Raw genomic sequence first — 17,689 nt, 5'->3', positions numbered from 1 at the left:
CAAGAAAATGGACTTCGCTGGTTTGTCTTGATTGTGTCCAGAATGGGAAAACAAGTGAAGTTGGCCATTTTCTCAATTTCCGTACGTTCAAATGCCTTTTCAGAATAAATAATAAATGATACTTTGGTACCCTGACCCTGGAGGAGAGTGTGGTAAGTATTTCCTGTTTCTACAGTGGAGGAGATGAAGTCCCCATGAGGGGCTCAGTGATCATCCATGCATGCAAATAAAGACTCCATCCTGTAAAACTCTGGCTGTGTCTGCCTTTTTGTTGCATAACCCCATACTTACATCTCTGATGGCTCCCCAGGGGGGCGCCGCACCACGCCCCCCCCTTCTCCATCAGGCATGCCTTGATCCAGGTACCGGCCACAGTGGGGTTTGAACCCCAGCATCCCCTGCAGAACTGGTCTAGTCCAGTCCTCTGTGCCGCCGTCGCCATACCTTTCACACTACCATCTCTTCTCCTGGCACATTTATCCTCTTTGTTCAGGATGTGGCTTTAAAATTCACTGAGACCAAGATGGGGGTTGAACCTGGAACCTCCAGACTCTGAGTCAGTCAATTATCTCTTTAGGCTACAGAGCCAGACATAGCAGTAGAGCCTCAGGGGGGCTTTTCCTTTTTTATTTTGACTCAAATCTTGAAAACTTAAAGACATTGGTTAGATTTGAAAGGCCAACTCCTGTCAAGGTCTCCTGAAGTCTAGATTTGGACTCAGACTTTTAAAATAGATGAACCCATGGTAAGATTTGAACCTGTAAACTCCTGATTCACAGTCAGTTAGCTTTTCCACTAATCCACTGAGACACACACCTGTTTGTTTCTCAGAGGATCTTATCTCTGCTTTTGGGGACTGGACTTAAAAATGCACCAAGAATCAAACCCACAACCTTCCAACTCTATGGCTGTCCTCTTTACTCCTGAGTCAGCGATTTACACCAGCAGCTTCAAAAGTCCACAGAAGATTTGAACCAACAACCTCATGATTCCAGGGCAGTTACCTGTCCAACTGAGCTAACACACAGGCTGAAGCTTGCTGCAGTTTCTCTGAGACTTCACATCTGGAGTAGAACATCTCTACAATCCACAATCTTTGCTACTGGAGACCATTTTCATTCTTGAGCTGCACATCTCCATGAGTGATAATCTTTGCTGCTGAAGACCATATTCATACTAGAGTTGCACATCTCCATGTGTGATGATCTTTGCTGCTGAAGACCGTTTTCACATCTTGAGTTGCACATCTCCATGAGTGATAATCTTTGCTGCTGAAGACCATATTCATACTAGAGTTGCACATCTCCATGTGTGATGATCTTTGCTGCTGAAGACCGTTTTCACATCTTGAGTTGCACATCTCCATGTGTTATAATCTTTGCTGCTGAAGACCATTTTAATACTTGAGAGGAGATATAAATAGATATAAAAGCATTGACAAAAAATGATGAAACAAACTTGTACACATCTTGAGCTCTATTTGCTCCTCTGGTCGATCTTCATCACCAATGTTTGGAACATTCAGTTAATGCTTTTAGCCACTTGGTCATTTTTCTCCTGTGGAGTGAGTGTGCACAAGGTGGAGAGGGAGTGAGGCTGCAGGCATGCAGGAGAGAGATAGAGAAACAGTGGCTGAGCCAAGCAGAGCAGAAAGAGGAGCCGTGAAAATGACAATACAGTGATTTGTTCATAACTTGGAGCTGCAATCAAAATTTTCAGGGTTCATGCCTCCTTCCCATTAATTTTACTGCCAAAATAATGACAAGATCTGGAAATTATTGACTGGTATCACCCTCTGTTTCTGTGACAGTATGAGTGTTGCAAAGCTCACATAACCCATGGGTGCAGCATGCCTTGTTGCTGGCACTCAACGGTTGCTACGTATCCGCTTTTGCGTAACACCTCGACATGCAACAGGTTGCGAGGGCCCGTTATCGCTGCTTGCAGCTTTAATTATTTATATAATTCACAGGAACTTTAAAGCAGTTGTGAGGAACTTTGGATTTGAGTTGATTTTCACACCTCCTGTGGACAAAATATGTAGAATAAGGCTTTTAAATTAAAAAAAAAAACATTTCTGCATGGACCAGGTTGATCCTAGCCAGTCTTTCTTTGAAAACAGGGACATTGAGCTGGGTTATGTGATCAAGACATAAAAGTTAACCAATTTTTATCATTTTTCTCTGAATAAAACCTTCTGAATAACAGGGGCCCGGAGGATCAACTTTAAAGCAAATGGATGGATGGCAGTTATTACAAAATAAATATACACTAAGTAACTTTAAAAACGCACATTGAAATTCATGAATATATTACTTATAATTCATGAACTATATTTCCAATTATAGTTATTGTTCTTACTGCACACATCTTGTGGGAGACATACACACAAAAATCAGGAATCAAGGAAATAGTTTATTCAATCATGCAATAAAAAGTTGACAGCACCACCCATTCTTACAAGTCCAAATTTCAATATCTTGAATGACCTCCATTTGCTCGCACCAAATCAGCCACTCTCTGAGGCATAGATGTTATGAGGCCATTAATCTGTCTCTGTGGGATCGCCTGCCATTCCTCCTAAAGAGCTGTACGCGCCTACACATTTTTAGTCAACAATTTATCCCATACCAATATTTCACTCACCTACTCAGTTTATACACTTGTGAGTACAACTCTCATGAATTGGTCTGTGGTTGAGAAAAGGGACAATCAGTCATGCAGAACAAAGGTATATTGTGTATCTGAGAAGTTGTTTGAAGCATCTGAGTACATCTCATGACAATTCTAGCAAATTTTACAATGTGCGTTTTTAAAGTTACTTAGTGTATGATGGTTGATGCTGTACCCTAAAGTCCCAACATTTAAGTTTGTGTAAATGTCCAGTACTTATGAGTTAAAGAAGCCCATGCTGGCTGTGATGGAACCTGACATGCTGAAAACCATCCTGTTGAAGGAGTGCTTCACCTACTTCACCAACAGACGGTTGAGATCACACAAAATTAACACTGAAACACAACAAACAACAAAAGGAGACTGCTTTACAAGAGAAACTCTTACCCAAAATTGAAACAACACAAAGGAAACAATAACCCAGGAGTAACACTAGCGTGTTACAATCCAAATATTCATGCAGTGCTATCAAATAAATAGAACATTCCTTGCACAGCCCAAAAAAGGGAGAAAACCAGGCAATCCAAACACAAAAATAGTGCAAATGAGGAAGGAAATACTAAAAAGCCTTTATTGTAACAGCCAAGTCATTTAAAAGCCAACATGTTTCCACCAAGTTGGTCTTCGTCAGGGCTAACAAGCATTTGTGTTGTGGTCACAACACTGTAGACTACAGCTAGTGAAGGCAGTCACATGAATCAGAGAGAAGAGAAGCCAGGAGAGTCTTCACACAGGGCTCACTAATCAGGCATTATAGTGTGGCCTCTCCCAATACCAGTGACGACCAATAAGAGGCAACCTCAAACTCAGAGAAAGACGAAGCTGGGAGACCAGTTACAGGTCCAAATCCTCATTCAAACAGGATATCTTACCCTTCACAGCCTTGTATCCTCCATTTACATTCCAATATCTTTTTTGTATAGTTACTTTATATTTACCCTTTCTTCAACTAATCCAAACAATTTTTTAAATAAATTAATGCAAGAAACAACTACATGGCTGTAAAAAAGTATCTGCCCCCTTCCTGATTTCTTTTTTGAATATAAATGTGGTTAATCACAGTTAATTCCTGATTTATCAGGAGGGGCAATTACTTTTCACACAGGGCCAGGCAGGTTTAGATGGCTTATCCCTTTAGTACATGAAATTATCACTTTAAAACTACATTTTGTATTTATTCATGGTTATCTTTATCTAATATTTAAATTGGTTTGATGATCTGAAGTATCCAAGCATTACTGCCACATGTTAATCACATGAAACCCATGCCTGTCAGTGCATCATGTAAACAAGGTGTTATCACATGCATAATGAGCTTACACATTTAGCATGCAAACTATCTGAAATTGACTATCAGGCAGTCTGGAAAATAAAACTGCCTCTCAAAGAGTCACTGCAGGCTGAGTTAGAATATGTCTACTGTTTTGAGAGAAAAGTTATTTTTATCACAAGCATACAATAGTCTTTTTCTTTTGGTTTTGTGTCTTCTCTTGGCTAAAAAAATCACAGAAAAAGGCTGAACAGATAATAGATGCAGGTGCACTGAAGTCACCCATTTTTCTTTACGTGTTTTGAGGCCCTGTACTCCAAGTCATAGCCTCCTTCTTCTAATTTGTTGCAACTATTTTGACATAAATGTGGTCCGATCTCTCTTTCTTTCTTGGGAGTGTTTTCACATCCTGTAGAGTTTGGCATTATAACTTGCAGCAGAGTTTATTGACAGTTATTGTTATTAAAAGGGCTACAGCCAGGAGAAATAAAATCAGCTGTTTAACTTATTTTTTAACCATCATACACACACAAACACAAACAAACGCTTAAGAGTGCTCCTCTTTAGAACTTAGGACTTAATGGAGATCTCTATGATGCAGTGAGTATTACTGAGGATGATGACTGGAGACGACTTCGGCACATCTTCGGCAAGCTCTTTGGCATCATGAAACATCATTCAAATAAACTGATGGCTAGCCTGGGGACGAAGGCACTCAATAAAGAAGTTATGACTGTTAAAGAGTGAGTAACACTGCACTACAGAGGTTCCTGCTTTAGCGACAAAACCTTGATGTCCTGTTTTCCTATCCTCAGTGAAGGTCTGTCCTTTTTGACAATACAAGTAAAACAGTGCAGAGCAGACATGCTACAGATAAAAGTAGCTTGAAAAAAAAAGTTTTATTTACCTAGTATGCATAATTACATCTTCATGATTTGTATGAGGCTAGAATATTGTAATTTAACTGTATAGAAAAAGGAGAAATTAATGTGTAATGAGTAAAAATATGAGGAAAAAGAAAACGGCTAATTGATAGTACAAGAATAATAAAATTTACTATTTACATAGTTTGTTTGAATGCACTTTGTCACTTTCCACTACTGAAAGAGAAATGTATACGACTATAAACAACATGAAATAATAAAATTACAGTGCATCAAAAGGATGATATTTCAGCATGTTGTTTCTTTAGCCTGCAGTCTCAGACCGTGGCACCAGCTTGAGTTTGATGGGCCATTTTGGAGCCAGCAGGCCCATGACATCCATCTCAAAGGGGATCTGACAGGAAAAGGCACATGAAGAGAAAACTAGTGTAATCAAAGCCAACAGGGCATAAAAGTCTACCTTGTTTGTTTTAATCTACAACCAAGCCGAACTGTTAGAAAGGGTGCAAACATTACGCAACAAACAGATAGCTTGTCATCACTCAGAGTATCAGAGTATCACTCAGTGTCATATAAAGTCATATAAAAGCATTGATAACAAGGGTAAAGTTGAACGTGTTTGGTCTTACCTCAGTCTCCTTACACACAGCGAAGCTGTACCTCTGGAGGATCTCCACTATTGCTAGTCTCATCATCACCAGAGCAAAACGCATCCCGATACAGTTTCTTGGCCCGGCCCCGAAAGGCATGTATATGTAAGGATCAATTTTGTCTTTGTTCTCCTTGCTGAACCTAGGGGTGCAAACACACACAGAATTGAAAAACTGACCCTCAGCGGTTAAGATTTTCTCCAAACAGGTTTCTTTCCTCACCTTTCTGGTTTAAACTCCTCTGGTTCAGGCCACACATCAGGGTCCCGGTGCATGGGCCATGTGGGTACCATGACAACCATCCCCTTTGGTATCACAAGGCCATTAATCTCCATGGAGGCCTGAGCAACACGCTCCAGACGTGCAGCAATGGGGTACAATCGGAGAGACTCGTTGATAGCGGATTCTAGATACTCCATCTGCATGAGAGCCTGGTACTCTACAGGAGCCTGCACAAACACAGAGACACTTTGAAAAAGATTTCTATGTATCATTACTTTACTTTGCTCTCTTTTTACAGGAGACCGCAACTCTGATGTATATGGTAAAAATAAGAGCTTCAACAAACTGCCCTAACCAAACTACTACCCAAGCAGCAACCTCTGGAAATAAAAATGGAGCTCAACGGAAGTCTTTTCTTACTCAGTCATTTGTCACCACTTGTTAATATCTCTCCCTTCTTCCTTTCATTCCCTCTTCAGCTGATAAGGGGCATCTACTCTCTTAAGCACTGAGCTAATCAGATTCTGCCACAACCTTGTATGTCCAATCACCATGCACCTGACATATATATTTAAGATTTCTTTTTGGGCATTTTATGCCTTTATTAACAGAATAGGACAGTGGACAGAATCAGAAACGGGGATAAGAGAGCTGAGGAGAGACATGTGGGAAAGTGCCACAGGCTGTTTTGAACCCAGGCTGACCGCGTACATGGGGCGCACCTTAAACCACTAGGCCACCTGTGCCCCAACACCTGTCATATATTAAATTCCAATGTCAGCGGACGCTGTAACCCTCCTCCACCCCAGCCACCTCCACTCAGTTAATCAGCATTTTGTCCAGATCCTCACAGGTCTTCTGCTCATCTCTAGGCTCCATGGGGGGTATCCTATTCCTGCCATCGGCCTCACTACCCCTTCAAGTATACAAAGTAATCACAATGGAGTCATGTTATATACAGCTGGTGCTACCAACGTACCTTGTTGGGGAAGGTGGTGTCGATCTCCTTCTGTAGCTTCTTCATAACATCGGGGTTTCTTGCCAGGTTGTAAGCCAAGAAAGTGAGAGAGCTGCTGCTTGTTTCATAACCAGCAAAGAGGAAGATCATTGCTTGAGAGAGGATCTCATGGTCGCTTAAACCTAGGGAGATGGAATGGGATTTATTTAGGATCATTTAAGTTGTGCTTCTATTTATGTGTAGGCACTGCATGTCTGTGTACAGTATGTGTGCTACCTTTTTCATGAACTGCTCCACTGGGGTCATTCTCCTTCTGAGAGTCAATCATCAGCTGAAGGAAATCCACTCGAGCCTACAAGTAAAGATAGCTTTATTTATATCTCTGATTTTGCTTTTACAAAGGGTTCATATAGTAAATACACACATGCACAGACAGTCTTACCTTCTTCTTGTTGGTCTCCCGCTCTGTCTTTAACTTTTGCAGCGCAGCATAAAAGAAGTCAGTGACAGATGCAGGGAAGAAGGAAAACTCAAACTTCTGCAATACTGGACCCATAAAGGGGAAGAAAGCTGGAGTAAAGCAGAGAGCAACACAGTTATTAAGGGCTGCAAACACTCACAGTAAGCCACCTGATATCCACCACGTTCCAAATTACTATGGAAATGATATTTTTCTCTGGTTTTCCTAAATAGTCGATGCAAATGAAAGTCAGTAGAATTTTAAAGTCATCAACCGTTAAGGCATAATTCAAATTTTATTGAACAAACCTCCCAAAGATAACTTAAAAAAAAAAACAAAAAACAAAATGCACTGTTCCAAATTATTATGGACAACAGAGTTTCTGAACATTTTATAGGCTGGGAAGAACTGAAAATAGTCATTTGTTGAATTTGTGGCATTAGGAGGTCATATTTACTGAAATCAAAAGCTATTTAAATAGAAAACATCTTAACAGGCCAAGTTAATGTGAACATAGGACCTCTTCTTTGATATCACCTTCTCAATTCTTGCATCCATTGAACTTGTGAGTTTTTGGAGAGTTTCTGCTTGAATTTCTTTGCAAGATGTCAGAATAGCCTCCCAGAGCTTCTGTTTTGATGTGAACCGCCTCCCACCCTCATAGATCTTTCGTTTGAGGATGCTCCAAAGGTTCTCAATAGGGTTGAGGTCAGGGGAGGATGAGGATCACACCTTTTATGCCCATAGCAGCCAATGACACAGAGGTATTCTTTGCAGCATGAGATGGTGCATTGTCATGCATGAAGATAATTTTGCTACAGAAGGCACGGTTCTTCTTTTTGTACCATGGAAGAAAGTGGTCAGTCAGAAACTCTATATACTTTGCCAAGGTCATTTTCACACCTTCAGGGACCCTAGAGGGGCCCACCAGCTCTCTCCCCATGATTCCAGCCCAAAACATGACCCTGCCACATCCTTGCTGACGTTGCAGCCTTGTTGGGACATGGTGGCCATCCAACCATCCACTACTCCGTCCCTCTGGACCATCCAGGGTTGCATGGCACTCATCAGTAAACAAGACTGAAAATTAGTCTTCATGTATTTCTGGGTCCACTGCAACTGTTTCTGCTTGTGAGCATTGGTTGGAAAAACAATTTTTGTAAAACAAAAAATTGAATGTTTATGACACCAAAATCCAATCTGCATAATAATGTGGAACGCGGTGTAAATATTGTTGTTTTTTTGCCAACTGATTTTCAAAACTGTAAAAAAAAAAACTTGTAACACAAAAGTTAATTTTGTACCAACAAGGAGGAAGAGTGGGTTTAACAGGTCAAACTTCAGCATCTTCTTGATGTTACTGACAAACGGGTCTGAGGGGTTGTTGAGTGAGTCGATGTCTACACTGAAGGCTGTGCTGGTCACTACGTCCATACTGTAAGGTCCAAAGAACCTAAAGAGCACACAGACACATCAAATACTGACTTTCACACTTATACTGACCGGATTTCAGACATTTTCTGAAAAACGAAACTTGAAATGTTAGATCATTGGTGTTCTTACTCTTTCAGCTCCAAGGGCTCATTTTTGTCGGCTTTCTTTTTCATATTGCTGATCAGGTTAGCAGAGTGGCGTTTCATTATGTCAAACATCTGAGGATAACAATGAGACAGATGGGAATGATAAAAACACAGGTTGAATAGAATACGGGAGGGCAAAAAAACAGAATATTTAATTGGGATGCAAGATATTATGGGTCTGAAATGAAGAAGAAAAGCTGTTAAAGAGGCACTGCTAGACTATCGGCTCATATTTAGTAGGACTGCCAGCGGCAATAAAATGGTTAAAAGAATGAAATGAGTCAATCTATGTCAACCACCAGCCTAAAGTAACCATCTTCACAGCATTTTTTAAATTATGGCAACAAAAAACATGTAGAATAGCCAATAACCAATGCACAGAGGCTACATCTTTAAACAGGCTATTTTTAAGACCCCCAAAAGTACTGCAAGATGATTGCGAGGGGTCACAAAAAGGTTGAAAATGTCTGAAAGAAAGAAGTTTTAGCACAGTAGAAGACTGTACCTCTTTCAGCCTCCCTGATGTGAAGGAAGGAGAGAGGACGCTGCGGATCCTCCTCCACTGATCGTCCTCAGCGATGGACACGGCGTCATACAGGGGTCCATTTAGGTAGAGGTTCTGCAACACGGTTAGAAAGAGAGTTAAGATAAGAAGCACAAAACCTTTATGAGTGAATGAATGAGTTTTAGTGTAAGGGTACGTACTCTGCGGTTGGTGAAGAGAGAGTAACACTCCTTGACCAGAACAGTTTTGACCATGGCGGGGTCTGTGATACACAGCACAGGCTGACGACCATCGAAAATGCCAGAAACAGAAAGTGAAGAGAAAATGATAATCATGAGGGACATTTCTGTGCAGTCAGACAAATTCACTTTGTAAAATCAGCATTATAGCACCATGTAAGGAGATGTTCAATGTCAACAGACAAGCAGCTCAGAGGAAACAATCAAATTTACATGAGATACGGTGCAATTATCCTGTCACCTATATCATTAAGTAAACATAGTTACCATAGCAATCCAGTTATTCATAATACCATACGTATATGGAAACAAATTACTAAATATTTCAAGCTGAGGGCCATGTCCTTCTTACTCCCTATAGCAGCTAATCCCTCTTTTGCTCCTTCCAACTTGGATGGTGCCTTTCTTGGATGGAGAGACTTGGGAATATGTAAGGTTGGAGATTTGTACGTGGAGGGGGTCTTTGCATCATTTCAACAGTTAAAGCACAGATATGCCCTACTGCACCAAGACTTTTTTAAATATCTGCAGGTTAGGAGCTACGTGAGAGCATATTTACCAGGCTTCGAAAATGCAGGGCCAGACAAATTGGATAACTGTTTAAAAAGTCTGGCTGGGTCTGAGAATATAATATCCGGCCTGTATTGTACATTTCAGGATATAGCCCCCAAAAACAGACACCCTTAAGGCAGTATGGGAGGCAGAACTGGGTAAACAGCTATCGGAGGATACCTGGAACAAAAGCCTGAAATACGTGCATGCATGCTCTATAAATGCACGTCATTGTCTAATACAATTCAAAATTTTGCACAGACTGCACTACTCAAAGTCGAAGCTACACAAAATATTTCCTGACATTTCACCAGGCTGTGATAAATGCAACTTAACGGAAGCGACTTTGACACACAGTTATGCCCTGTGCCCAAGGCTGCAGGATTTTTGGATTGGAATCTTTAAATTTTTTTCAAAGATTTTTGGGGTGGAGATTAAACCTGATCCACTATTGATTATTATGGGAGTAGCAGAAGAACTAAAAGGCTTACAGGTAGTTCAACAGAATCTTCTGTCATATGGGCTTATCACTGCCAAGAAACTTATTCTTTTATTTTGGAAGAAGAAAGAAGTGCCTACTATCAAATTGTGGTTGACTGAATTGACGGACACACTTCATTTAGAAAGAATTAGATTCATTCTCAAAGACAAATTGGATAAATTTGAGAAGATTTGGCACCCACTGGTCTCCTTTTTGCAGAGTTGAATAATCCACTTGGCTTTGCAGATATAGGTTCAGGTGACACTCCAGGGGTGGGTTGAGGTTGGGGTTGGGATGAGAACAGTTTGTTATTGTTCTGTTGTTCACTTTGTACCTAGATAAGAAGATTTTATGTATATGTATGTGTATATGTATGTATGTATGTATGCATATGTGTATATATATGTGTATGTATGTATGTATGTATGTGTATATATATATATGTTTTTGTTTTTTGTTTTTTGCCTACTACTAAGGATGGAAGGACTTATTCATTTCATTAATTATGCCAGGCCTGGATAATTTTTTTTTGTATGTAAAGGAAAAAGCAAAATGCTTTTGTGGATGCTATATGAAGATTCGATTTTCTTTAATAAAAATATTTCAAACAAATTTACATGAGATAAATGCAAAAATTCTCAGTGAAGCAGGCAGACTTACCCCCATGTTTTGCCATATTTCTTGTAGCAGTCTTCATCAAATGTGAAGAAACCCTAAACAGACAAGAAGATTATATTCTAAATCAACATCAGTTCATTTTAACCGGACAGGGGGGTGTGGGTTTTTCTGATTCTTGGGGGGATTGTGGACAGGCCAGGGGCACATATTTTAGTTAGAAAAGCCTGAAAAAGTGTATTTTGCATAATTTGTGACCTTTAAGTATTTGTCCACAACACATACATGTTTTATTTAGGATGTCTCAGTGGTGATGGCGAGCATTTGGTATGTCACCAATTTGACAGGAAGTCGCCATAACTCCCTTATGCCACATCTGATTTCATTCATATTTCACATGTATGATCAAGGTCTGCCCCTCTACACGTTTAAAGAGTAATTTCATGGTTTTTCTGTAGCGCAACCTGCTGTAAGAAGCCAGAAACACCTCTAAATAATTTTTAAATCTTCTTTCAATTTATAATAATAATGAAAACATCAGTCCTGCCTAGATCATATCTTGGTTTTCATACTGCCACCTAGTGTTGACAGCCAGTACTACCTCCAGGGTCAGCGCCAGGCATGTTTAAAATCTGGGGCTAAGCCCAAAGAAAGAATGGCCAAGGGGTGGGCACTTCCCTAGAATTTTTTGCTTATCAGACAGTTTAATGCACTGTTTCTGTGCACTCTCAAATAAAAATTTTAATTTAAAATGCCAACAAATCTACACAACATTTAGGCAGAAATAATGTTGTTCAAACTAAAAAAATACTTAATTGATAACATCATTTTTTCTTTCCCTAACTAAGCTATAAGTGTCATTATCATTCTAAAATCATGACACATCATGCTGGAGTCAAATAATTTTTACTTCTGCCTCCTAGAAATGCCTGAAGTTTATATTTTAAGTAACATTTCATAGGTAGGGTAGGAATTTGGTTAAAAAGGTTGAAATTGAAGCGATGCATTTTCAAACAAATCACATAAAAAGCAACAACTGGGGTTAGAGATATTAATTTATTCACAAAAATGCAGAAAATTGTATTTTTATAACAATTTTAAAGTTTTTTTTTTTACACTGGGGTGAGTGTATCGATACGAAAGAGTATTAGGGCAATTAAAAAATTGGCATGCATTTTTTTTGGTTCTAAGAAAAAGTCAAAATTCTGCCAGAAGTCAAAATTCTATAATTTGTCTTAGAATTAAAAAAAATGCATACCAAATATTTTTTTAATGTCCCAAATCTTCCTCCATAAATACTTTCCTAAAAGTAAAAAAAAAAATCTGATTTTTAAAATTACTTTAAAAATTACATTTCAGTGCTGTGATCAGCAATGCCTTAAGAAACATACTTAAAACCAACCTGAAAGATTCGGGGCTTGTAAGAAAACATTAAGGGCTGAAGCCCCACAAACCCCCTTGCTCCGCCCATTACTACCTCATATATTAAAGACCTTGTAAAGTGAAAATGAATCTGTATTTAGGATTGTTGTATGAAAGGTCACTGTGTCATGAACCCCCTTGTTCAAATTTCAGTCAAATAAAACTTCTCCTAGTTAGAAAACTAAGCTACAAAATCATGACAAATAAGGCAGTAAAATCTGCTACAGGATGGTGTGGGCGTGACTGTTGAATAAGCTGAAGCCATGCCAACTCAGGAAAAATACAATCCTTTTAAATGTAACAAATGTTACAAACAGAATGGAAAAGTTCTCACACCATTACCCTGCCCCTTGACCTTATGAACAGAGCGCAGCGGCCTGGCTCTGTGCCAGAAAAGAGACAGAGTTTGTTTTCTGTCTCAAATCTTTGTTATGATACACTACAGTGGTGTGAAAAAGTATTTTCCCCCTTTCTGATTCCTGAGTTTTTTGCATATTTATCACACTTCAGTGTTTCGGATCATCAAACCAATTTTTATATTTCACAACGACAACCCAAGTAAACAGAAAATGCAGTGTTTGAATGATTATCCAATTTTTTAAGGGGGGAAAAAAATCCAAACCTCTCTGGCCCTGTGTGAAAAAGTAATTGCCCCCTGAACCTAATAACTTGTTGTGCCACCCTTGGCAGCAATAACTGAAATCAAGCGTTTGCGATAACGGGTGATGAGTGTTTCTCATCACTGTGGAGGAATTTTGACCCACTCTTAACCCATAACCCAAGAGTGCTTGAGCTTGAGGGCACATACTGATGGCCGGACATTCGCCTTCAGGATTTTCTGGTAGACAGCAGAATTCATTGTTCCATCAATCACAGCAAGTGGTCCAGGTCCTGAAGCAGCAAAGCAGCTCATCCAAACAATTTTTTAAATAAATTAATGCAAGAAACAACTACTTTACTGTAAAAAAGTATCCGCCCCCTTCCTGATTTCTTATTTTATGCATATTTGTCACACTTAAATGTTTCAGATCATCAAACAAATTTTAATATCAGACAAAGATAACCAGAGTATATATAAAATTACGTTTTAAAATGATGATTTCATTTATTAATAGAAAAGGCCATCCAAATCTGCCTGGCCCTGTGTAAAAAAGTAATTGTCCCCTGAACCTAATAACTGGCTGAGCAACCGTCGATGGCAACAACCGTGCGCAGGGGTTTGGGGATAAGTCACATCACCGTGGAGGAATTTTGGCCCACTCTTCTTTGTAGAACTGTTTTAAATCAGCCACATTGGAGGGTTTTTGAGTATGAACATTCAGTTTAAGGTTATGCCACAGCATCTCAATCAGATTTATGTCTGGACTTTGTCTACGCCAACTTCCTTTTCTTTGTTTAATCCATTCAGAGGTGGACTTGCCCGTGTGTTTCATTCTCCTCCTGCATAACCCAAGTACACTTGAGCTTGAGGTCACAAACTCATGGTTGGACATTCTCCTTCAGGATTTTCTGGTAGACAGCAGAATTCATTGTTCCATCAATCACAGCAAGTGGTCCAGGTCCTGAAGCAGCAAAGCAGCCCCAGACCATCACACTGACACCACCATGTTTGACTGTTGGCATGATGTTCTTATTATCAAATTCTGTGTTATTTTTACACCCGATGTAACGGGACTCAAACCTTCCAAAAAGTTACACTTTTGTCTCATCAGTCCACAGAATATTTCTCCAAAAGTCTTGGGGATCATCAAGATGTTTCTTGGAAAATGTGAGACGAGCCTTTGTGCTCTTTTTGGTCAGCAGTGGTTTTGGCCTCGGAGCTCTCCCATGGGTGCCATTTTTGTCCAGCGTCTTTCTTATGGTTGAGTCATGAACACTGACCTTAACTGAGGCCAGTGAGACCTACAGGTCTTTGGATGTGGTTCTAGGTTCTTTTGTGACCTACTGGATGAGTCATGGTTGCACTCTCAGAGTGATTTTGGTTGGCCGACCACTCCTGGGAAGGTTCATCACTGTTCCTTGTTTTCTCCTTTGTGGATAATGGCTCTGACTGTGGTTTGCTGGAGTCCCAAAGCCTTGGAAATGGCTTTGTAAACTTTTCCAGACTGATAGATTTCAATCACTTTGTTTCTCATTTGTTCTTGGATTTCTTTGGCTCGGGGCATGATGCGTTTCTTTTTGAGATCTTGTAGCCTACTTCATTTTGTCTGACAGTTTCTATGTAAGTGCTCTTTTGATTCAACAAATCTGGCGGTAATCAGGCCTGGGTGTGGCCAGTGAAATTGAACTCAGCTTTCCAAAAACTGTGGTTAATCACAGTTAACTCATGATTTAACATGGGGGGCAATTACTTTTTCACACAGGGCCAGAGAGGTTTGGAGTTTTCCCCCCTTAAAAAATTAAATAATCTTTCAAACACTGCATTTTCCATTTACTTGGGTGGTCTTAGTGAAATATAAAAATTGGTTTGATGATCCAAAACATTTAAGTGTGATAAATATGCAAAAAACTCAGGAATCAGAAAGGGGGCAAATACTTTTTCACACCACTGTAAATGATCCATAGACCACTGTGGCTGATAGATTTGGCAAATTACCTCACCATGAAGGAAAAAACAGCATTTAACTGACTGTTAACTTTCCATAAAGGCAGTGACATCAGATAACAACAGACTGTACTTAGATGAACTACTCTGTGATTTAGAGGGGCGGGGTCATTCCCTACTGTGGGATCATAATGTAACCAGCCCACATACTTGCCCCTCCTAAATTAAACCCAGCCAAGAAAGAGGTGAAAAGCTTTCTAACAGTCTAAATCCAGAATTCAGTCACATGTAGATCTCAGTGTTTTCACGTTTACAGCAACCATATTCCAATATATCTAGTATGTTACCACTAAAACTTAAGATTCACTTTACAGGGTCTTTAAGTGCAATATGCTCATTATTTTTATTTAATCACAGTCCTGGGAGGATCTCTTCGCTCTCTCTGCTGTGCAGGATCACACTGAATGTTGTACCAAGAATTGACTTACACCGACAGTCGCCATGCACCGGCGTGTGATGGCCCTTCAGTGCTGCTTGAAGCCCTAGCTAAGCTTGAATTCCACTGCATTTGGCATACTTTTCTCAAGTCAACCTCCAAATAGAAACAGTCCTGCTTTTCCCCCCATAATCCTTGTTGCCTTATACCATGGGGTTGGTTACCATTATGCAGTCGTATCATTATTACACTAATCTTGAAGAGGAAATTGTTCATTAAAAACCTTTTTGACCCACATTGGCCAATGGGTTTACAAGCAATGATTCAGACTACTAAAATAAAGTGGTAAAACTATGAAACAGTGTCACTATACTGAGACAAATGTTAAGTGAAATTCTTTTGAAGATTCAAATCTAGCTTAGACCTCTGAGGGCGAGAAAAGACCTGCTTTGGTCAGTATTTTGCCCTGTTTCTCAGAAATAACAATGCAAGCTTCTGCACCAAGCTACACTCAATAAACTAACATACTTAGGGGAAGACGATACGATATAGCACCATACAAAGTATAGTATATAAATATACTATGCTGTATCAAGTTTTTGTCCCACCCCCACACATCACCAGGAAACTCCCCCAGACAGTCCAGTGGATCAGGCCATACATGCGCCAATTCGGAGTAGGCAGGCTATAGCAGGAGCAAGATACTGTAGAGAGATGAAAGCTATGTGAAAATAAACTTCAAGAGGTAACAAAGGATAGGAACAAAATGAAAAAGCGTTGGGTATGAGAACAAGCTAGGAATATAAAAACACCAGTAGAATCACCATCATTAGTGTCACCGCCGTCAGTTCTAAAGTCACCACCGTCAGAGGGAGTTTAATTTGTTTGAAATGAATATGCTTACAATATGTTTCTTCAGTGCTGTTGAGTTATTAAAGTAATAGTCTCTTTTTATACAAAAATATGTTTGTTAAATAAAAAACACAACTTTTTCTATTTAGGCTTCAATTAAATTTTGTATGATGTTAGATCTTTTAAAGGAGTACACATGAAACAGTATAAAAGATGAACAAAAGTGAATATTCAACATTTAACAGCATATACTAGTGCATCTCAAAAAATTAGATCAAGAAAAAGTTGAATATTTTTTGTCACTTGTTTCTGAAAGTGAAACCCGTATATAATATAGACTCATTACACACAGAGTGAAGTATTTCAAGCCTTTATTTCTTGAAATATTGATGATTATGGCTTACAGGTAAGAAAACCCAAAATTCAGTGTCTCAAGAAATTTGAATATTACATAAGATCAATTTAAAAAAAGGATATTTTCAACAGAAATGTCAGGCTTCTGAAAAGTATGTTCATTTCTATGCCTTCAATACTCAGTTGGGCCTCCTTTTGCATGAATTACTGCATCAATGCGGCGTGGTATGGAGGTGACCAGCCTGTGGCACCTCTCAGGTGTAATGGAAGCCCAGGTTGCTCTGATAGCAGCCTTCAGGTCATCTGCATTGTTGTGTCTGGTGTTTCTCATCTTCCTCTTGACAATACCCCATAGATTCTCTATGGGGTTCAGGTCAGGCCAGTTTGCTGGCCAATCAAGCACAGTAACACCATGGTCATTGAACCAGCTTTTGGCAGCTTTGGCAGTGTGGGCAGGTGCCAAGTCCTGCTGGAAAATGAAATCAGCATCTCCATAAAGCTTGTCAGCAGAAGGAAGCATGAAGTGCTCTAAAATGTCCTGGCAGATGGCTGCGTTGACTGTGGACTTCACAAAACACAGTAGACCATGCCAGATGCCATGGCAGCCCAAATCATCACTGACTGTGCAAACTTCACACACATTTTTTGCCACTTTTGACCCATTTTTGCCACTTTTCACTATTTTACCACCAATTTTTCTTTTCTTAAAGGTGCGGTGTGTAAAACTGAATATCAACATCTAGAAGTGGGTTCTAGATTGCATTTCTCTGCTGAAAACTGTGGCAACCAGTTGGATTTAATGTGTTTCTGTAATGTGAATACAATACAATACAATACAACAACTTTACTTATCCTTTCTTTCTTTTTTCCTCTATGTTACCATGGAAACATGTAAAAATCCAAGATGGCGGCCTCCATGGAGGGTCCCCACTCTATGTATGAATTAAAGGTTTATTCTGAGTTGTTGTTTTTTTTCAAAATAGCTATTTTT

General features: G+C 39.5%; 1 protein-coding gene across 1 annotated transcript; it reads right to left on the bottom strand.

Annotated features, from left to right (window-relative positions):
- Positions 1 to 5,131: 5,131 nt before the first annotated feature.
- Positions 5,132 to 12,560, bottom strand: LOC121507778 (cytochrome P450 3A40-like). The gene is made up of 12 exons (XM_041784118.1): positions 12,492 to 12,560; positions 11,137 to 11,187; positions 9,403 to 9,504; positions 9,203 to 9,316; positions 8,681 to 8,769; positions 8,422 to 8,570; positions 7,100 to 7,227; positions 6,934 to 7,009; positions 6,679 to 6,839; positions 5,700 to 5,926; positions 5,457 to 5,619; positions 5,132 to 5,221 (listed from the first exon to the last, which is right to left on the bottom strand). Exons 1-12 carry the CDS (start codon positions 12,558 to 12,560, stop codon positions 5,132 to 5,134), a joined length of 1,419 nt encoding a protein of 472 aa, XP_041640052.1.
- Between the last annotated feature and the right edge of the window lie 5,129 nt (positions 12,561 to 17,689).

This window comes from Cheilinus undulatus, linkage group 4 (assembly GCF_018320785.1).
Source record: "Cheilinus undulatus linkage group 4, ASM1832078v1, whole genome shotgun sequence".
NCBI lineage: Eukaryota > Metazoa > Chordata > Actinopteri > Labriformes > Labridae > Cheilinus > Cheilinus undulatus.
Note: the sequence above shows the minus strand (reverse complement) of the source record. Positions and strands in the feature narration are given on the sequence as shown.

Coding starts and splice junctions, on each gene's coding strand:
- LOC121507778 (XM_041784118.1), bottom strand. CDS start 12,560: ATGGGCGGAGCAAGGGGGTTTGTGGGGCTTCAGCCCTTAATGTTTTCT. Junction 7,228..8,421: donor CCCACTCTTCCTCCTTGTTG/GTACAAAATTAA, acceptor GCTTTACTCCAG/CTTTCTTCCCCTTTATGGGT. Junction 5,620..5,699: donor GAGGAGTTTAAACCAGAAAG/GTGAGGAAAGAA, acceptor TTGCACCCCTAG/GTTCAGCAAGGAGAACAAAG.